Source organism: Thalia democratica, chromosome 2 (assembly GCF_965202585.1).
Source record: "Thalia democratica chromosome 2, ktThaDemo2.hap1.1, whole genome shotgun sequence".
NCBI classification, from domain to species: Eukaryota; Metazoa; Chordata; class Thaliacea; order Salpida; family Salpidae; genus Thalia; species Thalia democratica.
The window spans coordinates 2,597,109-2,624,319 of NC_139166.1; the positions used below are offsets into that span (position 1 = coordinate 2,597,109).

The 27,211-nt window shown below is 24.3% G+C and overlaps 1 protein-coding gene across 1 annotated transcript; it reads left to right on the top strand.

Moving 5' to 3' along the window:
• Positions 1 to 3,992: 3,992 nt before the first annotated feature.
• LOC145829977 (uncharacterized) lies at positions 3,993 to 7,693 on the top strand. Its single transcript, XM_082937867.1, has 5 exons — positions 3,993 to 4,104; positions 4,161 to 4,224; positions 5,930 to 6,205; positions 6,834 to 6,951; positions 7,358 to 7,693. The coding sequence occupies exons 2-5, from the start codon at positions 4,164 to 4,166 to the stop codon at positions 7,608 to 7,610; spliced, it is 708 nt and encodes a 235-aa protein (XP_082793993.1). The 5' UTR covers positions 3,993 to 4,104; positions 4,161 to 4,163; the 3' UTR covers positions 7,611 to 7,693.
• Positions 7,694 to 27,211: the final 19,518 nt, after the last annotated feature.

The window sequence follows — 27,211 nt, forward strand, 5'->3', positions numbered from 1 at the left end:
TATCATGTTTTTTTATATTCATAACAAGAAGCGTTTAAGCTAATATCTTAAAGACTTTTAGCTTAAAAACTTCCCTATTTCTCTCTAACTCCTTGAGTTTTATTTTAATGTTTCAAATTAGGGGATTTTTTAAGTTGGCAACTCAATCTGCAGCACCCCCTAACAAAGATACCACGCGACGCCACTGGTTCAAACTATCAGCATATTATTTTTCTGTTTATTTATGTTTATCAAGCAAACCTTTTAATTTTTTTCTATTGATTTAATAATGACGTAAATGTTTAGAACATTTGTTTTCTAATAATTTTTTGACACTTTTAAAGTAAAAAAATACTTACTAAAAATCTGAAATGCGATAAAAGCTATGTTTGAAATCATTAAGTTTAATAAATGTTTAGATAACTACAGATAAAAATGTTACTGCTTAGTAAATAATCAGGCAAAAATTGTTTACAACTTTATAGAGACGCTTTTTTGACTTGTTGACAAAAATATCTAAAATAGAAAAACATTTTATGTACTTTTTATTTTATTTTATGTTCTAAATTGTTTTGAATTTTAGTATTATTAAATAAAAATATTTCTTCAATTTACATTCGCAATGCTGAATGCTCGACAACTAGTTAGGTCATTTCTTAACTTGAAGGTTTATAGGTATGTGTAAATATTTTTCTAAATATTTGATAACTAAAAACAACACCTAAACAAAAATAGTTTTTAGGATCTCAATTTATTCATTATTTTCAAGACAAGCAAACCAAACCAGTGCAGCAGTCAATCTTTTCCACTGAATACAAATATATATATAAGATTTATTAATTTTCATAATTACTTATCAAAATTAAAAATTTAGTGTTAACTAAAATCAAAGTAAACTATTTAGGAAACAATACACAGTGTTGATGAAATTAATAAGTAATAGTAGTAATAATTGATTTAATAATTTTTTACAAGTAAGATTTAGAAATATAAAATAATATTAACCTTGATATAACTTTCTCAAGTTATAGTTTTCTCAAGTCTAAGTTTTTCATGTTGTAAAAACATTAAAAGGACAATAATTTTTACTATTCAGATAAAGAGACTTTATGTTTTGATAAGAATAAATAAAAATTTATAGAAATATAAAGGGAGAAAACCGATTTTAACGATAATAAATTTTTTTATAATATAAACTATTAAATAAAAATGTTGTTGGTGCTTTAAAATTAAATTTAAATATTCGTTTCACTTTATTTGATTTTTTTAATTTTTTTATGACTTTTACACATAAAAAAGATTAGTGAGAATAAATAATCATAGGAAACTAGTTTAAAAATAATGATATATAATAAATAAATATACAATGTATTATGTTTATTAAGCTCTCGAATTGTTTATAAGTTAAGATCGATAACTGAAAGGGTTTTTTAAGGGTTTTTTTGTGCACCAGGTCATAAGACCAAATATTTAAAGCACTTTTTTTTTGTTCTATAAAAAATCGTTTTGTCTAGTTACAGATACGATTTTTAAAGAATTCATAAGTTTATACATCATACAATCATACAAACTAAATCATAACAACAATAATGTACAGCTAAACAAATTAGCTTTAAATAATATGAACACAAAATACTTTAATAATAATAATAATACTTTAATAATAATAATAATAATACTTTAAATAAATGAAACACAACAGCTTTTATTTTGAAGAACACAAAACAAAGAAAATTTTATAAAATTGATAACTTAAAATACTTTTGACTGAAAAATTATGTCTTTTAAACATTTTTAAAAACATTATGATGAAGTGCTGCAATACTCTTTTGTTTTAAACTTTTAGTATGTAGAGTTAGACAACAATGACCATATATGGAAGTGAACTTTTAGTCCACTTATCCATAACTTAATGAGCCTATCAGAACGAGGTGTGAAAACTCTGACAAAATAGCATAAAAAAGCTGTTAGCTGTGTTTAAGTGTATCTGTGTGATGGATCTACAGAAAAACTTTACTTGATTGTATATTTACTGTATGTATTGTTGAAACATAAAGTTAATATTTAAACTGAAGTTAGATTTAGATATTTTATAGTTTAATAAGCCCTTTATAGATAATGCTCACTAAAAGTTTTTATTCAAACAATAGTAAGTTGTTTCAAGTCCTTTGTAACATAAAAAGTCATAAATAACTTAATAAATTCATTACTTAATTTTGTTCAACTTATGTTTTTTTTTTTTTTTGTATCAAAAAAACATTTTTCTAATTTAATGTTTCACAAATATATTTACTGATCTAACAAAGTTTTTGAAGTATTCGCTTTTAGTTTGTAAATTTTTTATTTTGTATGTTGATTTATCTAATTGTTTTCTAAGGTTGTTAATTAATTTTTTATTTAAATTTATTAGTGATAAAAAATACTGTATTTTAACTATTTTAATTTTCATCTTCATAAATCTTAATTAAAGTCACATGTTTATGCTTAATGTACCTCTCTATTTTTTTAAATTAAGCCTTCTTTATTTAAATTAATTTTATACAACAGGCTAATACATTTCTAAGGTAAACCATTACAACTTATTTGGTAAGAAGCAGTTTAAAAATAATTATTTTGATAATGTGTTGAATAATTTACACAACAGGTTATTATATATATTTTATTTTTTATAATTGAAAAGGTCGGACTTTTCTCTAGCAGAAACCAGATAATAAAAAAATAGTTAACTTATTATTATACTTTACCATTTTTGTAGTAAACTTAATTAATACACATATTTTTTTTCATTTGGATTGTTTTTTATTGCAGAATAGGAGTTTGATAATTTGTTTAGCGGTAAAACTTAGTAACTTTTTAAATCTTAATAAATATTTTTCATTTAGTTAGTAATTTTTTTTATTAGTTCTTTGTCAAATCTGATTCAACAGTATATTTAACTTTAGACTTTAAACATAAAGTTTGAAGCTTATTAACTTTCATTAAAGTTTTGTTTTATATGGTTATCTTATCTTTTTAAACTTACAGTTTTTAAATTTAAGATTTCTTGTAGTTTTACTGAACAATAGCTATTTTATTCACTTAAAGTTATTGAAACACATTTTAAAATTCATACAAATACGTATAACACGTTTTAGTTCCGTGTTTAATTCTCGAATTTAGTGGGTGTTCAGTTCTCGTAGTTATGACGCGTTTAAGTTCAATTCTCGTATTTATGACGCGTTTAAGTTCCGTGTACGTATTTATGACGCGTTTAAGTTCCGTGTACGTATTTATGACGCGTTTAAGTTCCGTGTACGTGTATGCTATGAATCACCCATCTATGGTTTATTAAAGGCTTAAAACACAATAAGTTTAGTTTAACTTTTATTTGTTCATTAGCAGATTAAACCAACATAAATTTAGTAACTAGTACTTCGTTATAGATTAATTTAAATGATGCAGTAAAGTAATTATAATTGCTTGTTTATTTTCAATTCAAGCTCCTAAGTTTTAGTTTTCTTTAATTATAACGATTTATGTAAGGGGTAAAAGTTCAGATTGTTAAGTTTATTAACAGGTATTAAAAAAACTTTTTTGCAAAAGCTTCTGTATTAGCCTTTTCATCTATCAAAAAATGCTAAAATATGTTAAGAAAATGTTAAGCTTTAAGTTAGAGTATCTAAACTTCTTCCATTAATTATTAAGCAACTAGTTTTAATTTAATAAAAAGATGTAATAGATTTAATAATAGTATACTATATGATACTTACTTTGCAAAGTAAAGTCTTGAAAGAACAAATTTATAATAGTCTATTTATCTATTTTATATGAGAAATATAATAGGATTTATGACACTTTTTATATAACAAAAATTTTAGATAAATAATTAATAAATGTTTTCTTTATAATGTTTTTATTTTGTAAAATTTTATATTGAAAAATTAAAAACGTAAACTAACAAAAAAAAATTTAATAAACATTACCTCTTATATTGAAAAATATTAAAAGTATGTAAACATTTTTTATTAGAAAATGAATAAAAAATTTAAAACTAGTTTGATTATAAATTTAACACTAATAGTGATCATTTTCACTTTGGCCATTTTCTTCTTTGTATGTACTTTTTCAACCGAAGAAACAAAAAAGGTTTTTTTTTTTAATATTTTTATTTAATAAAAACTTCGTTATACTTTTTATGATAGGTCATGCAAGAGAAAATTAACGAGCAGGAGAAAACAATTGTAGTACTTAACAAAAAAATTGAAGGTAGTTACAAAATTTTTACTTAACAAAAAAAATTGAAGGTATATACAAACTTTTTATTTAAAAATAAAATAAAATAAATACAAACTCATCATTAAATAAAAAATTAACCTTTTTGTAACTAAAAAATTAAAGGTAAATGTTAGTTTTTCATTTTACGAAATCATTTAAAGTAAATAAAAACTTTTTTTTACTTTAACCATGTGTTTGTGTATTAGGGTCCGTAGATAAAATAATATAAAATAGCAAATATGAATATATAGTTTAACAAAAAAAAAATTGTATATATAAAATATATAAAAAATGTTTTGAGGATTCAACTGGAGTTTTTTTACTATCGGTCAATATCAAAAACACGTATAGCTGTCTTATATGCACTAGCGGACAAAACTTTACGAGAAAGAAGTTACACAAGTGCATAAATTGCACGAAGATACTTTTGCACGAAGACATTTTTGCACAAGGGTACAGAATTGCACTAGCAGACAATTTTGTACGAAGACATTTTTGCACGAGTTGAGTTTTTAATTTATTTTAGATTTTTTAATAATTTAATTATTATTCATTTATTTAATCTCATTGTTTATTTTTATTACTATCATTGTTACCCGTAACCCTTATCCTCGGTCAATAGTTTATTTTATTTATTTTTTCTTAATTTATTTTTTTTTGTACACGTAATTTTTTCTGTTTTTTTTATTATTCTCGTTCACAAACGACCCTCCGTGCAAAATTGACCATTCGTGTAAATTTGTCTTCGTGCAAAATTGACCCTTCTCGCAGGTTTTTCTTCGTGCAAAGTTGACCCTTCTTGCAGGTTTTTTTTGGTGCATAATTGACCCGTTCCCCATAAAAAACTCTATGCAAAGTTTAAGGTAATTAAGAAAAAAAAATTATTGTTTAAAAATTAGTTTTCTAAAAACAACTAAAAACTTACAGAAAAAAAACGACTTCTTACTGTAAAAATAACAAAAAAAAACTATTATTTTACATTTTTATAGGCAGACATATGTTTAAGGCTTATTTTAAACCTTAATCTAAAAAAAATAACGCTTTTTCTTCATTTTGGTACAATTATCACGTCATAAGAGCGGAAAATATACAAACTAAGTTAAATACTTAACATTTTTTTCTGTTTAAAATCCAACTTCGTTTACGTTCAACATGATTTAAGTTAAATATTTTTGTGAATTTTAAACCATATATACTGCAAAATAATCTTCAAGTTGTTTTTTATAAATAAGCTGTGCGTATTAAAAATATTTTAAAGAAATTAATTGGATCAATTTCAAACTTGTATATGTCTCTTTACTAACAAAATTCTACAGAATAAAAGCACTATCTTATATAATTTTATTATATAAATAATGTCAAAAAACACTACTTACAAAACTTTGCCAAAAAAGTAATTAAACAAGGTTAAACATTCTTAATTTTTAAGGTTTTCGAAAACTCCTTAAACATAATTCTACCTATAAAAATGAAAAAAAAAATCTGTTGAGTATTGTGTTAAAATTTACAGAAGTAATTTTTCTACATTTTTAAGTTGCTTTCAGAAAATCAGTTTCGTTACCTTAAAAAATTATTAAATCATGTAAACTTGCACATAGTGTTTTATGATACTTGTCGTATGTAGATTTTTTGGTTGAAAGCTCAAAGGTTGTTTTTCATAAGTATTTTACTGTACTTGGTATAAAGATTTTTTCAGACTTAAAGGCTCGATTCAATGTTCAAACTTCAACACATCTCTACACAGAAGTTACAACTGATCAACAATCTGCTGTTATTACGGATAAACCTACTGTTATTACGGATAAATCTACTGTTATTACGGATAAATCTGACGCTACTACGGATAAATCTACGGCTACTACAAATAAATATGGTGCTACTGCGGGAAAATCTTCTAGCACACCGGAAAAATTAAGTACAACCGCAAAAAAATCGGAGATTTCTACAACATCAACAACTCAACAGACTAAAAGTTAGTAAAAAATTAGATATTTTAAAGTTCGTAGAAAGTTAAATGGTACCTCTAGCCAGCCAAATATAAAATTAATAAAATGAAAGTAAACACTTAAACTTTGTTTATATTTTATAACAAAATCTTTGAAAAAAAAAGATAAGTAGTAAATGAACTTAATATTTAAGTTGAGGTTTTAATGATAAATAAGTTACATTTATTTTTTAATTTAAATTACATAGTTTACCAACACAACTTAATAGAATAAGTCGTAAAAGAACTATTTTTTTAAGCAGTATGTATGGTAAAATACAAAAAACTTACTTAAACTTGTTTACCTGAGAAGTTTATTAAAACTATCAAAAAACATGAATCAGATATATTACTTACGATTAATAAACAAGGTTATTATTGAGTAATATGATAAAAGTATTTAAAACAGTAAATTATATCAAAAAATTTTTATTTTGTTTCTTATTATTTTAGATAAACATCGTAACTTAAACTAAATTTTGTTTTTAAAATAAACTCACAAAAAATAATAAATTAATTGTTCTGTTCAGAAACATTTTATACTATTTGTCTGTTAGTTAACAAATGTTGTCTAATGCTTAATTAAAAGTTAATAAATTATTGATTTAATAAATAGAAAAATTCGAAGTTGTCTATCAAAAATTGTATTGGGATCAAGCAAGACGTTACTGTCAGGGGAAAAATGGAGATCTCATCCAAAAGGATCCAAGAATTTTGACTCAACAAGGAAGAATGTTAGTTGCATAACATCTAGAACTAGTTGAATAAAGACATTTTGTATGACTTTGTAGTTTTGTATAAGTTTATAAAGTTTTTAAAGTTTAGTTAAGCAGTTTAAATAGAAGAAAATAACACTGTGCACTTTTTAATACATTTAAATCACATTAAAGAAATATTTTCTGTTCTCGAATCTAAGATAGTCAAGATTTCTTGTTTGTACGCTAACAAAACTATAATTTTTCTTGATACAGTCTAAAATTAAAGAAAAAAAAGTCTTTTGTATTCAAAAGTTTATTAAAAAAACTAAATAGGTTATAATTTGAATAAATAAACAAAGCAAATGTAGCTAGGACTTAACGAAAAATAAAAAGTATCATTATGTTAATTTATTTTATTATACTTAATAAATTAAATTTTCAGTGAGCTTTCAAAAATAATGAAAATGCTGATCAATACCTACCACACGGGAATCAGAAGAGATGTGACGGATAAAGACATCTGGAGGAGAAGCAGTGATGAAATGCAGGTCACTGTGCAGGGTTGGGAGCTAAATGGGTCTCCTTATAGTAACGATGATCATGATTTTTTGAACTGGTATTTTCTACCAAACTCAAACAACAATACCGTATTTAACTGGTCTGATTTGTCACTTTACTTTATTTGTGAATACTGACTTTATTTGATAGAAATATCTTATTTTCAACCAGGATTAACCTGTTTCGTTAATTCAATTATATAAAATATATTTTAATATATTTTGGCCTACATTAAAAGCAAAAAAAAAAAAAATTTAAATACTTAAATTGCATAAATATGTTTTTATCTACTTTTATCTACAAGCAATAACAAATTTCTAATGTTTATTGCCTCTTATAAAATGACAATTTTAATTGTTATTGTTGACAACTAAAAATAGCTTGCTTTAGTTTATAATTTTTAGAAGTATCTTATACCTATTAAAACTTAAATTATAATGTTTTACTAGTTTGTATGCTTTTTCATATTCTAAAAAATATTTTTTATTAATAAACACTTGTATCTATATAAATTATAAAATTTTTTAAAATAAAATTCTATTATTTTAGAGAGAAACAGTTACTGAATTTAACTACAAAGCGAATTTTCGAGTTGAAAATCTATATAGATAATAACATTGATAAATATGATAAATAATGCGAACAAATAAAAATAGTGTCTTTTTAATATTTAGATTAAAATTCGAGATAAAAAAAGAGTAGTTTTTGTAATAAAACTTTAAAGTATCCGTTATTAATTAATGCTTAAATGAATTAAGGTTAATTAAAACAAAAGAATCACTAATCTGGTTTTTACTATATAATAATAGATTAGAGATATATTATACTGAAAAAATAATTATCTCTAAAGGTATTAAAAAATATGTTTTAGTTTCTTGATAAAAATATTCCTGCAACGCAACGAAAACTAAATAAAATAGAAATAAATTATAGATACCAGAAAAGATTTAAAATCTAGATTTTTTCTAAAACTTTCTAGTTTTGATTAGTAATAAACTTTTTGATAAATAATTTAAAAAATATTGAAAAATGTTTAGTAACTTTCACTGATGCTTCAAATATAATTTTTTACTTGTATTTAAAATACTAACTAAACTTTCTGTTCATTGAGTAGCGTTACTTTATGAAAACAAATTTAATATTCGTAATAGTGTTTGATTGAAATATAATCACAAGGGTTGCTACACGCTCAGCAAATAGTTTAACCTGAAATCCTAAAAACTTGAAATTATTTTACATCTGATTAAGAAAATCTGGATTAGATAAGAGAAAAAATTGTTATACACTAAAATATTTTATTGTTTAGATCTCTATTTTCTATATGAGGCACATTGAAAAAGGCTTTACTTACAGTATCTTTTAAGTAATCTTATACAATTTGTTTCTGTAAAATTTTTCTCAAAGTTTTCTTAGAATTTAATTAAAAAAAAACAAATTAAAATTGTGCTCAAAAAAACTTGAAAATCAATCAGAATACGTAATAAAAGGTTTCTAAAAATCCAGTGGTCTCTCTGACCACCATAGCTATCACAGGCTTATTGAAGATTTATGGAAAAATTTAGACCAAGATAGAAAAATACATTAGAACTTTATGAAACCAAAGTAGAAAAAGACAAAAAAATCTTTTTTTTATATAACTATTTGTTGCATCACTGTGTTTTTTATTTTTCTTTGATTGTGGTTTTTATTTTTTCAAACACAAAAAACCATGGCCTGTTTAGGATTACTATTATTTTTACAGAATTAAGTGGTAACATTACAAAGTTAAGTTATAATAAAAAGTTATTATTTTGTTTAAAAAGTCTTTAGATAATAAAACTATGTGTACTATGACTTAAGTACTTCAGTAGAGGTTAATCTTTTTACTATTAAGATGATAAAAAATCTAAAAATGTTTTATAAATGTGTGTGGAGCTAAAAGTTAATATAACTAAAACTAAAAATAAGTGAAAAAAGACTAAAAATAAAACTGCGGCCCGCAAAAATTTTGAAACTTAAAATTTGGCCTACGAATACCATTAGCCTGCCGACCCCTGGTCTATACAATGGTTATGTAAGGATGTGTAAAAAGTTTCATAACTTAGTATTGGAGATTCGAGTGCTATCGAGTTTATTGTAATTAAGATCACAGCTTAATATTCTATATTTTTACTTATTTTGTAATGTGAGTTTTAATTTAAAGTTTTTTAAATCTAATTGATATCTAAAAAGATATTTCTTTGAATTTTTAAAAATATTATTGATGATATAGTAAAATAAGTTTCAAAACACATTATTTTTACTAATAATTAACTATTTTTAATAATGCTTTTTAGACAAAAAAATTGCTTGTAATTGTTAAATAAACATAAACATGAAGTTTTTATTGTTATTTAATACGTAATACTTATTGAGTGATGACTATTAAATTTTTTTTGAGAATTCCAGTTGTGCGAATTTGTATAGTCGTTCACCCAGTTAAATTACATATTTGTTTTTATGTTTTTATTATATTACGAAAACCTCATTAGTAAAACAAATCAGGATAAAAATTTTGCAACTGCAAATCGCCTGAAAAAACTTTTCCTTTTTACAATAATTATTTTCTATCAAATGTTATCTACAAAGCAAAAGTTTATACGTTCGAAACCGGCTGTAAATCATATATAGATCAACCAAAAGAAAGTTTAAAGCAAGATACTTTGAGCATCAAGTTTCTTTTTTTAATTTTGGTAAAAATAAACTTGAAAACTTTTCACAGTCAGCCAAGTATTTAGGACCTGGTGCACAAAGAACATTTTGATTACCGAGACGCGGGTACCTTTTAACGTCTTGTTCCTGTCAACAATAAGTAAACAACAATAAGTTTTTATACAACGTAATCTACAAAGCAAAAGTTTATAAATCTGATATATCATGTAATAAATCATAGGATCAACCAAAAGAAAGTGCAAAGCAAGATTCTATGAGCCCAAAGCTTTTAGGGGCATTAAAGAAGAATAAAATTAAAACGCTTAGTTTTTTTCAAAGTAAATATACTTCAATTAAACCATATTTTTACTTTTTATTTTAAAGTTAATAGTAATCCTTTTACAATACAGAACTCTATATTATAAGTAATTTTTATTGTTATCAGACGATGTTGTTAGCAGTTTGTGTCAGTAGCAGATTAAGTTAATTATCTACTAATAATTCGCTTTAGATTACCTTAGTTAAAGCAGTGCTAACAAAAACCATAACCAAACACAGTTAGTTTAGTATAAATTAAGTTAGTTATTTGTGTCAGTAGCAGATTAAGTTAATTTGCTGCTAGTACTTCGTTTTATATTAACTTAGTTGATGCAGTACTAACAGAAACGCAAATTTAAATAAAATTTTATTAGAATGTTTTATATAAAACATATCAAATGCATCATCAATAAACTTTTTTAAAACAAGTTTTATTTTAATCATATAGCTACTTTAGTTTTTGTAAATTTTTATAGAATAAAAAACGAAACGAATAAAAATGAAATTTTTACAAGATTTACTTTTTTTTTATACTCAAAACACAGTATGTAAATTAATTTCCAATTTCGAACAACTTAAAACAAAAATGGGAATTTGAAATCACATATCAAAATTTTTTCTAGAAAATCGATAAAAAGTTAAAAATTAGCTTGATTTTAATTTTTTCTTTGATAGTGATGAACTTAACTTTAAGAACTTTAATCATTGTAAGTACTTATTCTGTCAAAGGAAATCAACAGAGGTTTGTTTGTTTTTAATTATAATCGATAAAAACTTAAATTTACTTTTATGATAGGTCATGGAAGAGAAAATTAACGAGCAGGAAAAAACAATTGTGGTACTTAACAGAACAGTTGAAGGAATTTTTTTTTTAATTTTTTTTTAAATGAAGGTAAATACAAAATTATTACTTAACGAAAAAATTAAAGGTATTTTCAAACATGTTATAGTATAAAATGTTGAAGGTAAAATAAAACTTTTTTATTTTACAAAAAAGTTGAAAGTATAATTTTTTTTTTACTTAACAAAAAGATTGGAGGTATATACAAACTTTTTATTTTACAAAAACGTTGAAGGTGTGTATAAAAACTTAATTTTACATAAACTTCTAGGGTAAATCACAATTATTTTACTTGTTGGAAGAGTTCTTAAAAAAAATGTCATTTCAGTTTTAAATTAGAACTTTATTTTCTGCTGGCAAATATTATAAACACACTTTCTAGAGAGCTTTAGCTGATATAAAGAATTTTTAATGTTTCCAAAATCAGTTTACTAAAACAACTCACACTTGATTATTACAACTAAATTTTCACAACACTAATAAAATAAGTAACTGTTAAGAAACCTATTTACTTGAAGCAGACGGTGGTTGTTTTGTGAAAAATAAATATTGCTTACCTTTTTTAAATTTTGTGTAAAAATTTATTACCTGGGAAGGTTTTTTTTAAATAACAAAAAGTACTTTTAGTAAGGTATATTACTTAATTATTATACATAACATTTTACTTAAATTTAATAAAGGAGACTAGTACTGTGTAATGTGGTACACAATTTTTAAAAAACATACTTAAACATATCTAAAATTTACCAAATTATAACTTAAGTACCAAAATCTAAGATTTAAGTTTTCAAAAGTTTCATTGGTGTATTATTTTCTTATATAACGATCCTCACGAATAAACTGTTTAAACTATAAATGGGGTTTTTTATTTTCAACTAGAGCAAACTAAAAAACTATAAGTTGAATGTTTAGTAAGAGATATTTAAAACTAGTTGTATGTCAGTAAATAGTCTTTAATAAATGATGAATTAAATGTGCTTAATTTGTTATTTTAATAATAAATAACCAACAGAAAAATTTAAAGTTGTCAATCAAAAAATGTATTGGGACCAAGCAAGAAGTCACTGCCATAAAAATTGGGGAGACTTAATACAGAAAGACGAAAGACTATACACTCGACAAAATAGAACGTAAGTTGCTTGAATGTAGAATCAATTGAAATTTCGGCTGTTAAAGGGTGTTATTACTTTATATAAACTAAAAATGGTTTAACTCTTCAAAAGAAAACGCATTACCTATAGTATAGTTACTATCATTGCATAAATTAATCATAACTTAATAATTTAATTAAACTTTCAGCCAACTTTCCGAAGAAATAGGAATGCCGCTTAATACCTACTACACGGGAATCAGAAGAGATGTGCAGAACAAAAACGTTTGGAGGAGGAGCAGCGATGGTGTTCAGGTCGATGTTCAGGAGTGGCATTCTGATGAGTTTCCTTACGACTTAGACACGTGGGATTTTATGTCCTAGTACTTCCGGAATGACTCGGACGGAAATACCATTCTTAACACTTATGACGCCCCACATAACTTTATTTGTGAATACTAACTTTGTCTGATCCAAACTTTTTATTATTTCTTAAACATTGTTAACCTTTATTAAAAATGTTTCTTTTAATTATTAATATACATAAAGGCTTACGTAAAAAAACAATAAACTTTTATCAATACTTGTTTAAATATTAGTGGTTTTCTGCTTGCAGTAACTAAACATTTTAAAATAACTTCTTTTCAAGACAAACACCTCTTATAAGAAAAGATGTTTATTTAAGTCGGTGTCCTAGTAGCAACGATGGTTAAGATTGTTTGTACTTCTACAATGATTTAAACAAAAAAACACTATTAATAACAATCCTGATCGCTCATTATACTTTATTTGCGGATAATAGCTTTGTTTTATTAAAACTTTTAATTTTTAATTAAGATTAGCCGTATTTTAAACGTGGTTATAAAAAAGTAGCATATTATATTTACACTATAAAAAAATCCTAAAACCTTTCAAAAAATACTTTAGCTGTTTAAATAGAAAAACATTTATGCTTTTATTTATTAACAATATCCCTTTTCTATCTCTCTATTCCTTCTATAATATAAAAAGCAAATTTTGATTTTTGTTATTTAATACTTAAATTTTTTTCTGTTTTACAGTAACTCAAAGTATTATATACGTTATAAAAATTAAATAAGTATTACTAATTCTCATGGTTTTTATTTAGTTTATAGTTATTTTTGACAAACAGATACTTTGTTTCACATAAATTAAATTTTTTTTACGAGATACCTTAAAAGTACTTGAACTAAAAAAGTTGATCTAAAATTAACATTTTGCTTAGTTATTTTTAATTAAATTTTTAATTATTTGTTATTAGCTAATGTTTACCTTAAACAGTAAAATAATTAATCTTGTTTAATTTAATAAGTATTATTAAACAAGCATAAGTTTGTACAACAATTTTCCAAATACTACGTCTTAGTTTTCTATTCCTTTAAGGCAACGAAAGTCCAAAATAACCTATTGAACACTTACAAAATTAAGTTTAATGGAAAATTAGCTTTAGTACTATTGTTTGTAGTTTAGGTGTTCGAAATAGTAAGTTATTTATAAAAAAAAAACATAAAAACTACAAACTTTTCAATTAAAAAAAAGCTATCAATCAAAATTACTAATTTCAATCACAATTCTTCTTTTATAAACGAAGAAAATGTTTTTTATAAACAAATCAATTGCTTTTGTATGCAAGTAGTTTGTTTAACGTCGCGCATAAATTATGTAAAGCTCTTAAAGTTTTAAAGTGTAACTTTAATTGAAAAATACTTGTCGAAATATGTTATCATTATACTTGCTGTACTCAAATACTTATAAGTAAAACAAGAAAAAAGATTTTATCTGATACCCTATAACTAGTTAAGCCGCTTAAATTTAATGTTTTATACAAGACGAACAGCAATGATAAGTGCTTACTTGAGGCGTATATACTTTTAGTGTACAGGTTGAAAAAAAAAAGTTACAAAATATAAAAATATAACAAAATAAAATGCAAAATTGTTTTTACAAAAGTTTATGGAACTTAAAAAAAACCTTAAAAAACCAACTAACAGATTGTGGTCAGTTTTACTAAAAAACTTGAGTTATATCTAAGTTACAATAAAGTTTACGCCACAATAAAAAACTTCTTTTTTACAAAGACTTATGAATTTATGTTTAAACATTTTTACACTAGCTTACAATAGCTCTTTCAATCTTCAACAAATGAATAACTAATAACATCACAATGACAATCACTGTATAAAGTGTCGCGTGGGGTGGCACTTTGTAGCTGTTGTTCCACATAGTGAAAACAAAATTTCTATTGATTTTATTTTGGTCGATTTTAATGATAAGTTTGTTTTTCTTTTTTGAGTTTTACAATCGAGTTTTCAATATTTAGTAAATTTGATCTGCAAGCTCAGTCTGTGTTAGCAACATTTTGAAAATATGCAAATTGTCTAAACAAACAGTTGTTGAAAATTTTTACTTTGAAGCTGCATAACCTGCAGCACTTTGTGAATTTAAAGAATAAGTTTTTAAAAATTTAAAATGTAATGTAAATCAAATATATATACTTAATGTAAAGGTTTTTCTCTCAGTTAAATGTTGCAAGATTTTAACCCAGTGGTCAACACATATACAAAATAAAACTATCGAAGCCAAAAGTTAAAACAAGTTCTTAAAAGATTTAGTTCTTAAAAATTATAAACTTAACAGTTTTTTGTGTGTTTCAATGACATTTTTTTTATCAAATAAAAATTTTAACCATTCTTTTCACACATTATTATTTTTAATTATAAAAAGATTAAATTGATTAGAAACAAAAAGGCTACCTATCTTATTTACATTTAACACTTGGATTTTTACTACGGATTAATTAAATCTGGTTTTTGGTAATTTATAATATTTAAGTAATTAATTTGTAGCTAACAAGTTAATTAAAGTAGTTTAGCAAGTTTTTAGCGTATTAGCCTTACATTGATGTAACAAGTTGTTTAAAACCACTTTCATGAAAATATTAATTACAAACAAATTTGGAAATCACTTAGTACCATAGATTTTATGTACGTAAGATCCACAACCTTTTATTTATTAAGTTAGTGTGATAAAAAACTTTTTTTTTTAAAGTTATTTATAAACTTTTTGCTAGCCTAGAAATTGATTACAATGACTTCTTAAATAATAATTAACTTTTCAAATAAGATCTGTCAAAGTAAGATCCCCTTATTCGATGAAATACAAAAATGATTTTAAAACTTTATAAAACTCTGAGCTCTTCTTTTATTATTTAAGCTGGTAGCCTAAAAATATAAAGAAGAGCTCCTAGCTTGATTTGAAAAAAAAAATTATTGACATCAAAAATATTTAAAAATATTATTATAATAAAAGCTATGAACTTACTTTTTTTAAACTAAAGAAATAGATTTTAAATTTAAAATTTTTCTTCCTAATAAATTTGAAAAATCTTATATACTCTACTTAAAAACTTTGTAAATTTTATAAAAATGAAAAAAAGATAGGATTTTAGTCAAATAGTCTTTTTTTGCTGTTAAATTTTTTACATAAAAAGTTTCTTGTTGTCTTAGTTTTGTTTAAAGTATTTGACAGCTTGATTTTACTTTGTAAATTTTTAACCTACTTTAAGTAGTTATTTACTGCTCTTTTGAATTCAACGTTGCAATACAACTGTTAAAACATAAAGAGAAACAAATTTTCATTATATGAGGTAGGTACCAAATGAGCAAAAAACTTATAATTCATCTCCAACTTATTTTTGTATAAGATATGCATATTTCATAAGAAAATTTTCGTTATTAGATGTTATTACCTGTAGGTTGTTTAAAAATTTTTATTTTAAGTTTGAATAAACTTAACATTTTATATTCATTATTTAATAAAAAATTGTATATAAATTAGAAATGTATATTTTTTATTAGATTTTGACAACCTCGTTGTATTATATCAAATCACTCGCACAAAGTTTTCTATTACTAGTTAGTTAATTGTTAGTTCTAAGTTAGTAATTTTATAGTTGTACAAATAAAGAAACTTTTACGGATTACAAATTTTTAAAAAATTGTAATTATTAGAAAAAGTGATGATATATATGAGTATGAGATATGATTTCTTTATTTTTATATTTTCAATAGCTTTAAAATTTATTTAAACAAATCTTCATGTCTTTATCTTTTTTTGATTTAAAGTTTCAAAAAAAATTTTCCTAACGAAAAGATCACGCGACGCCATTAAATTATTGTATCGCTGTGAGTGTGCAGACTATGAACTACGAACTGCAAAGAGAACTGTTGAAAATACCTAGTAAAAAACCTAGTACCTGTTAAACTTGCTTTCATTGTTTTATGCAATTAAATATCAGTGCATCAAAATTTAATTACCCTAAAGTTAAGTTGGAAAACGCTAAAATCAACCCGCGTTCAAAATCCACCAAGTCAAACTCGAGAACCGAACGATGATTACCGAACGAGGGTAAGAGTTAGGGGTAACAGAGAAAAATAAATATAAAGAATAAAAAAAGTTCAAAAAATAAAAAAAATAATTAGTAAATAAAGAAAATTAAAAATAATTGGGTGGATTTTGAACGCGGGTGGATCATGAAAGTATACCATTTAATTTTTGTTATTTTAATACTTATTTTTCATTAACCATATCAAAGTGAATATAAACGTAAAATTTTTCTAAGTTATAAAGAAAAATATAACCAAATTTCAAATTAAGTGATTTATTTTTATTTTGTTATTAGAGTTAACAACCATTTTGTTAGAACTATTTCAAAACTAAACGAACTTTAGCTCGGAAGCACAATCTTTACAACTGATTTTTTACAAAACTTTAACACATTCAGACCGTTCTATAGGAGTTTCGTTTTTTTTTTTCTAGGCTGATATTTATATACGGTGCATCAATATCGCATGCTTCATTGCTTTCTTAATTGTATAAATTAAGAGATTGCAAACAAAACGTTAATTTCTCAATGCTTAATTTTGTACAGAAATCTAAGACAAAATTAAGACAAAATCTAAGACAAATAATAATACTTTTTAGTTTGTTTGAAGAAATTTTTATATTCAGAGTTGGTATTTAAAACAAAAAAGTAATAAAACTCTGAAATAAATTCTTTTTCAATGGAAAAAATTAGTTTGTTTAATTAAACATTAAATGTTTAAAGATATTCTTTGTAATACTTAACGTTATTAAGTAAAACTAAAACCGAACGAAACTTAAAAAAAATCTAATCTGAACTGCAAATATGAAATAGCTACGTACAAATTTTGTTTAAAATTATACTGATGCAATAAAGAATACTTAATTAAAATACAAAAAGTATATAAACCAGATTTTAGCTTAATTAAAACTTTCATCTTTGCACATATGTAAATACGAAGATAAAAAAAAGTTAAATTATAATTTGGGTTAAAAAAGTGTAATGAAGTTTGTAATCAGTTATTTTTTTAACAGATAAAGTTTTACTTAAATAGTATCTCCTTGTGATATTTACCTAAGTACTGTTCAAAATGTTTTACAATTTATTACACAATACAATATGTACAAAGTAAATACACAATATAAAGAACACATAAGCATAATAGTCGATTAAATAATACGCAGCTTAAAAATATTTAACAATGTGTCTCACCATTCTACCAAAAGCGACGTATATCGAAAATTAAGCTTTTAACTTTTTAGTACTACATATGTTGTACAGAAATCTAAGACAAAATTCATTCAAAAACATCTTTATTAAAGCAAAAAACAAATAAAATCGATTTCGGCTAACGCTTTTCAACTACTTTTGTTAGCAACTAATTTTAAGATTAAATTTTGAGTATATAAATAGTTAGAGGTTACATCAGAAAAATTAGAAAAGTCAATTAACACTAATTAGCATAATTGAGCAAAAATTAATTAGTTAGAAATTCACAATTCATATATGCATATATAAAACAGTTGATCAGTAATTTAACTAAGATAAGCAACCCTGAAAATAAAAAATAAGTGACAAAATTCAAATAAAAACTATAACAACTTATAAAGATTAGGTTTATAAACGTATTGTTGCTTACACAAATTAGGTTTGCATGTTTTTATAAATAAAGATTCTAAAACACTTAGGTGATAATCGTTACGAGCTTTACTTAAAATTGAAAAAATACTATCTTTATAGTTCTTTGCGCAGTCTGAATTGTTTAATAAGTATTCAGCAATCGCTGATGATCTATTAGATGGTTTTTTTAAACCAGTGTCCATCCATTCTCTGAGGGAATTAAAAATGTGTTGGTCCTTTCTTATATGGAATCTCTGGGATGTTCTGCCAATGTACTCACTGTCACAGTGGCATTTGTACATATAAATTATTTTGCTTTTTTCATGATTGGCAGAACTTCCCAGAGATTCCATATAGGTAGGGTCATTTAAAGCTTATTGCAACGTATTTTATTTGTAGATTAAAGCACATATGTAGAATAGTTAGTTCATTATAATTAATACCAACAAAATTAATTACTTGATAAAAAATTTACTACTTCTAATGTTTAAGAAAATACTCAGTTTTAAATGTTTTTCTTTTTGTTTTCTGAGCTTAACAAACTTTTAAGTTTCCCTAGATTTATACTTTTATTTGTAAATTTAGTTTTTATTATAAATTTAAATTCACCACAAAGTTAAAAATAAAATTTTAAAAATAAAACTAGGTTTTTTTAATTATTATACCAATATTTTGTATAAAGTTCCATCTTTTCAAGTAAAGGTGTTATTAGTTTTTGAGTTTTGGTTTACCTAAAATTCAAAACTTTAAGAAATAAAATTGTTAAGTCAAAATGATAATATATAGTTATATTGAGTTTTCTTTTGTATTAATATTAATTTATAACTATAATAAAAAACTATTAATTTTAATATGCATATATTTAAATACAGAAAAAAATTTTTAGGCACATTTATAGTTAGCTGAAACAATTGCTACAGTTTTAGATTTACTATCCAATTTAAACTTTAAATAGGATATTTACTGCATAACTTTAACTGAATTGAAGCACATTAATTCAAGTTAAAAATGAAAAGTACTTCGAAATTATTTCATAAAAACTAGGTTTGATTTGTTTTCCTTGTAAAATAAAAAAAATATTTTGAAATATAATAAATTTTAAATGTTTTTAGTTGACAGCGATTAATTGTTTTTATTACTTTTTATTAATGAAGTAATTTTTTTAGTTTTTTTAAAAGTTTAAGAATAAACAGATTGTTATTTAAACAACAAGAAGTCAACATTACCGAAAATTTCAAATTCCATTGTAAAACTCAAAAGTTAAGAAATTTATTATGTAAATCAATAAAAAAAAATCAACAGAAATTTTTTTTCCTTCCTTCTTTTTCCACTATGTGTAACAACAGCTACAGAGTGTCACCCCACGCAACACTTTATTCAGTTATTGTTGTTGTGATGTTATTAGTTACTCATTCGTTGAAAATTGAAAGAGTTATTGTAAGCCAGTGTAAAAATGGTTAAACATAAATTGATAAGTTTTTGTAATAAAAGATATATTCATTGTGGCGTATACTTAATTGTAATTCAGATATAACTTAGATCTTTTAGTAAAACTGCCAACAACTCGTTAGTTGGTTTTTTAATATTTTTTTTTAAAGTTCCATAAACTTTTGAAAACCAACTTTGCATTTTATTTCGTTATGCTATTTCGTAACTTTCTTTTCAACCTTTACACTAATAGTATATACTCCTCAAGTAAGCACTTATCATTGCTGCTCGACTTGTATAAAACATAAAATTTAAACGTCTTAACCCCCATAACGTCTTAGTTATGGGGTATCAGATAAAACTTTATTTCTTGTTTTACTTATAAGTAAATGTTAACAGTTAATATACTTATCACATATTTCGACAAGTATTTTTGCATGCCTTATCAATTAAAGTTAAACTTTTAAACTTTAGGAGCTTTTCATAACCTATGCGCATCATTAAATAAAGTTCTTGAACACAAAAACAACTTACTTCTTAAAAATAAAAACTTTTTTTTCGTTTATAAAAGAATAGTTGTAATTGAAATTAGCGATGTTGAACTAGCAGTATATTATTTTAAATTAAAATGTTTATGGTTTTTATGCTGTTTATACAAATAACTAACTATTTCGAACACCTAAACTTCAAACAACAACACTAAAGTTAATTTTCCACTAAACTTATTGTTGTAAGTTGTTAATAAGTCAGTTTTAATTTTCGTTGCCTTGAAAGAAACGAAAAACTTTGATATAGTTTTTGGATACTCGTTGTAGAAGTTTAAAATTTTTCAATAACACTTATTAAGCTAAACTAAATCAAGTTTTTTACTGTTTTAGGTTGACGAAGGTTTAAGTTACCAATAGCTAAAAACAAACACTTGAAAATTTAATCATAAGTAAATAAAATACTGGTATTAAATTAAGTATTTCAATTTTAGTTGAAAGAATTTAACTCGTTAAAACAGATTTAATTTGTTTTTAACTGAGTATCTAATCGTAGAAAATTTTTATTTGTTTTAAAATTATTAAAAAGCATACATATTAATGATACATTGCTTATCTAATTTTTTAGAATAGTAATATACTTTAAGTTATTGTAAAACAATAGAATCTATTTTAAGTATTCAATAGAAAAAATTAAAGCTGACATGTTTTGTTATAACAGAGATACAACGTTAAAAAAGTTTATTGTTTGTAAATAAAAGAAGGAAAAATGAATTATAAACAACCAATTTATTTCATAAAAGCCTATAGGATAGTTTATAGAATAATAAAGAAAGTTATTTTTTATAATTGCGTTTTAGAAAAGGTTAGTCTTGATTTGAAATTAAAAGTTCGAATTAATAAAGCTAGTACTCCCAAAAAAAGTACAATGGGAGTTAAGGATTTTTATAAACGGTATTTTTTTGTTTGTGTCATTGTAGAAGTAACAGTACAAAAAACGATCGTTACTATTAGGACACCGACTAAAATAAACATCTTATATAGTAAGAGGCAAATGTCTTGAAAAAAGTAAGTTTAAAAATATCTTCTACTGTAGGTAGAAAATCACTAATACTTAAAGTTTATATTTTAATAAAGTCATTTTGTAATGTCAGCCTTTATGTATTTAAATAATCTAAAAAAGTTTTAAGGAAAGGTCAATCGTTTTAAAAAATATAAAAAGTTCAGAACTCAAAAACTTAGTATTCACAAATAAAAAAAGATTTGTCATTAGGATTGTTAAAAATTGTGTTTTTGCTTACATTATCATGGTAGTACAAGAATAAAATATCCCAACTATCGTACTCATATGGAGCCCCATCTGTTTTCCAACCCTTTAAGTTGACCTGAACTCCGTCGCTGATTCTTTTCTAGATTTTTTTGTTTTTCTTATCTCTTCTGATTCCCGTAAAATAGTGATATAATAATCCAAGTTCCTTTGAAAGATCACTGGAAGTTTAATCAAAATATTAGAATAAAATAAATTTATGCAATGATAGTAAATACACAATAGTAAGTGTATTTGCTTGGAATTTGCCAAAAACCTTATTAATATCAAAAACTGTTTAGTTTGTACAATTAACTTTGGAATTAACTATTTTTATTTATGTTAAACTAGGACTTAAGAATAGTAACTTCACGACTATTCAAATATCGACAATTAGAATTAATTTTTAATAACAGGGCAACAGTTTTATAAGAAATGTACATTTGAAAAAATATATACATAAATAGAAGTTAGTCGGCATTTTCAACATTTCCGAAACCTCACTCAAATTCTTACTAAATAGTTTAATAAAATGAATAAATAAATTGATGCCTAATATTTGTGTTATATTAAAATTTGCTTTTTTAAATGCTATTTTTAAATTTGCTTAAAGTGTTTTGTTTACATTAAAATCTGTTTAGTTTTCTTAATTGACTTCGGAGTATAAAACATTTATTATTTTCTTTGATTTTAAACGGGATTAAAAAAATTATAACAAATTTAGCATTATAAGTTTATTGAACGCCTAAATAAGCGCTCAAAAATTTTCGGTCCTAGGAACTGGTGCACAAAGAACTTTTAGGTCATCGATTCGTACACAACGGATACCTCTTAAAGTTTTGTCCAGGACATGGTAGGTTATAATTGGCGTTCTAAAATGTGATAGTAAGACAACCAGTCTTTTAAGTATTAGTTGAATGACACAGAAACGGTAAATTACCGAAATACACTGTACTTATACGTTACTTCTTAATTTGAAGACAGTGTTTATCACATTTGTTTACTATATTTTTGTCATTTTTATTTCATAGTTCATTATATTTAACAGTATATGTAGAGAAATTCTACCATTCATGGTTGTAATATAATTGTAAGAAGCAATAATCACATTTATTATGTCCTCCCTTAAAAAGCCTTGGAAGTTTAATCGAAACCCGAATACAGGTTACATTACCCAAATACAGAAATACATAAAATGTTGAGAAAAATATCAGGCAATATGGGTCATATGTTATTAAAATTCAAAAAAGTTAGTGACGTTGTTTAAACTAAAGAAAGCAGAAATGACCCCAAAACTATCAACCAAAGTAATCACCTATTGTCAGCTAAATATACCATTAAGGCCTGAAATAAATATAAGACTAAATTATTCAGTTTTACATAGAATAAAACTTTTGTAGTAAATATAAGCATAGACTTTTCAGTTTAACAAAGATACAGTCTTTGGTAGAGAATATAAGCTCAAATTGTTCAGTTTACCAAAATTAAAATGTTTTGAAGTGAAGTTAAGACCAAAGTGTTCTTTTTAACGTAGAATAATATCTTTTGTAGTAAATACAAGCCCAAATTGTTCAGTTTAACATAGAATTTAACATTTTGTAGTAGCTATAGCTAAAAAACAGTGTTAATATTATTTACACAACTAAAGTCCTCAAGTCATAGTAAGTAAGTGACAATGTTTAAGTTATCATAAACCATAAAGAGCATTGAAATAATTTAAATCCTAAAAAGTCACAGAAAAGTGGTTAAATTGTTTAACTTGAAATAATTAGTAATGATAATATTTGACTATCTAGCTACGTCTTTAAAGGTTACTTCTTTAATCTGAATTATACAATACCAAACATTTTAAAATATGCACAATATTATCGTTTTAAACTAAACTATATGTTTTGAAGTGTTAAATCAATTAAAATTTATTAAAGTTATAAAGCAATTTAACAGCCGAAAGTTCAATTGATTCCAGATGTTCAGTAACTTACATTCTTCCACTTCGATTTAAAATTCTCGAGTCATTCTGGATCAAGTCTCCACCTTTCTCCTGACAGTAACTTCTTGCTTCGTTCCAATGCATTTCTATATTGACAACTTCGAACCCATTTTCTGTTGATAATTTATTTTATTAAGTATTAATTAAAACTTATTAACTGACATACAACTAGTTTTTATTATCTCTTAACTAAATAGTCAAACTAAAATTTTTATTAGTTTGCTCAAATTTGAAAGCAAAAAGCTTATATTTAAGTAAATTAGTTTCTTCTAATGATCGTTATTTAAGTAATACTTAACTGTTAATCTGGTAAGTTTTAGATATGTCTTTTTTGAGATTTTTTACCACATTACACAATTATTCTCCTTTAATATAATTAAGTTAAATTTTTACTTTTTTTTTGCTAGCTTTTATAAACTTCTCAAGTAAAATAACTTTACATAAAATTCAATAGACATAAACAAACAATTGCTTTATGTCACTAAACAACCACAGTCTGCTTTAAGTAATAAGTTTTTCAAAAACTTATATTCAGTTTAATCGTTTTGTAAAAATTTATTTGTACTAACTGTTTAAGGTAAATGTATTTTTTTTTCCAAAAACATATACTCAAATATTAAGTTCTCGTAAGGTTATTTTTAAGTTTAAAGATCAAAAACAAAAAGTAGTCCAAACAAAATTTAAGTTAATTTCATTGTATTTGTATTTTGGCCGGCTATAAGTACTGTTTAATTTTGTATAAAATTTTTTAAATATCTAAAACGCTGACAGATTTAAATTACTTTTAGCTGTTGCTGTTGTAGAAATCTCGGTTTTAGTTGTATTTTGCGCAGCTGTAGTTGACTTTTGCGTGGTTTTATTTGTACTTTGCGCAGTTGTAGTTGATGTTTTAGCAGTAGTAGTTAGTTTTTGCCTCGTTTTAGTTGTACTTTGTGTAGCTTTTGGTAATTTATCCACGGCTATATCTTCTGTGTAGATAAATACCTCAATGAACAGTAAAAAACTTTAAATTTTAAAAGCACTACAAAGCACCATGTGCAAAACTCGAACGATTTAAACATGCTTAGGGTGACAAAATAGATTTTCTGAAAGCAATTTAAATTTAGAGAAAAATACCTACTGTAAAAATAAATTAATATTTAACATAACAACTAACTTTTTTTTTATAGGCAGATCTATGTTAAAAGGTCTTTTTGAAAGTGTAAAAAAAAACAATGTTTATTTTCTTTCATCTACTTATTTATCAATGTTTTGTAAATTTTTCTGTTTAACAATATCTAGTAACATCGTATTTGATAATACTTTTGTTCTTTAACTTTTTTTTAGCCATATATTTATGTTTTAGTACGTTTAGTATGCACACTTTTTTTAATAAAACATTTAAACGTTGTTTTACGTGATGTTTGATTTAAAATAATATGACAAACTTAACTTAAACTTTGTTTAATGTAAATACCATTGGATTTAAACGAAAATAATGTTAAAAAGTTCAACTTTATTATGGATAGTCTCTGCTCTTATGACGTCATAACTGCATTAAAAACAGAAAAAGTATTTACTTAAGTATTCTTATAGTGATCTTCACGGTGTGCACCTGTGCACATTAATGTACATATAAATTATTCTACTGCGCACAGAAAGTTATGAAAAAAAATAAAATAAATAAAATAGCGTTTACTTTGTTTTTGACAAATATAAAAAGGAAATTATGGTTCAATTTAGCAAGTTCTAGACAAGTTTTTTGTGAATTAAGACACTAAAAACATGAATATAATATAATATTATATAAAGTTATTTATACTTTTTGTTGTCTAGTGTGTACCGAATTCAGATTTTAGTACTTTGGTTTACACTGACTTTGAAAAGGTTGAAAACCATTGATTTAAAATATCAAAAACTTATAATCGTTAACATAGATCTGCCTATGAAAATATAAAATAATGTTGATTTTGGTTATATTTACAATGAAAGAGTATTTTTTCTTCAACTTTAAGTAGTTTTCAGAAAACTAATTTTGGAACCATGAAAAATTATCAATACCATCTAAAACTCTTTACAGAGTGTTTTTATAATATTTGCCAACAGTATAAAAAAAAATATTTCAAAACTGAAAAAACTTTTTTTTCAACCACCTTTCTGCTAAAATACAGTGTTTAAATAAAACAAAAAAATTGTAATTTTCTAGGAGTTTTCGTGAAAATAGAAAAATGTATCTACTTTTAATTTTAAACATAAAGTTTGTAAATACCTCCAACTTTTTTGCTAAGTACCACAACTGTTTCCTCCCTCTCATTCAATTTCTCCTGCATGATTTTTCATAAATATAATTAATTTTTTTAAATCACGCATTTAAATAAAAACAAACCTTTTTCGTGTCTTCGGTGACAGAAAAACTACCTACACTGAATAAAATGCCCAAAATGAAGATAATCACTATCAATGTTAAACTTATAATCAAGCTATTAAATTTTTTATCCATTTTCTGAAAGAATAATGTTTATATGTATTTTCAATTTCCCATTTTTTGTTGTTCAAAATTTGAAGTTACTTTACATATTGTGTAATAAGTATATAAAAGTAAAATATTGTAAACCTATCAATTTTTATAGATTTCGTATTTTTTCAGGACAAAATTTAACAAAAGCCAAAGTAGCTATAAGACAAAAGTAAAACTTAAAGTTTATTGATGATGCATTTGATATCTTTCATATACAGCATTATAATAAAAGTATACTCAAACTTTCGTTTTTGTTAGAACTGCATCAACTAAGTTAATAAAAAACAAAGTACTAGTAACAAATTAACTTAATCTGCTATTGATACAAACTGCTAACACAATTCATACTTAAATAGCTCTTATTTATATTTTTTTTTGATAATACTGATTAAAGTAAGTTAATCTAAAACAAAGTACTAGTATCAAATTAACTTAATCTGCTACTGACACAAACTGCTAACAAAATTTATACTAAACTATATGTGATCTAAAGCGTTTTTCTTAGTACTGCAACATCTAAGTTAGTCTAAAACGATTTATTAGTTGAAAATTAACTTAATCTGCTACTGACACAAACTGCTAACAAAATTTATACTAAACTATATGTGATCTAAAGCGTTTTTCTTAGTACTGCAACATCTAAGTTAGTCTAAAACGATTTATTAGTTGAAAATTAACTTAATCTGCTACTGACACAAACTGCTAACAAAATTTATACTAAACTATATGTGATCTAAAGCGTTTTTCTTAGTACTGCAACATCTAAGTTAGTCTAAAACGATTTATTAGTTGAAAAATAAGTTAATCTGCTACTGACACAAGCAACTAACGCAATTTATACTAAACTAACTGTGTTTGGTTAGGGTTTTTGTAGTTACTGCATAAACTAAGAAAATCTAAAACGAAGTTCTAAATTCTACTTATGGGAAGTTTATCTTATGACTAACTCCAACGTAAAACTACTTATAAAAAACTACTTCTAAAAACGCCTATGATTCTTAATTGCTCTTCATCATCAACTTCAGAAAATCGTGTGGAAGTTTCAAGTTATGACCTCATGATCCCCTGTGTTCGTTCACTCCTCACGGTCCTTTTGCTGCTTATGGCTC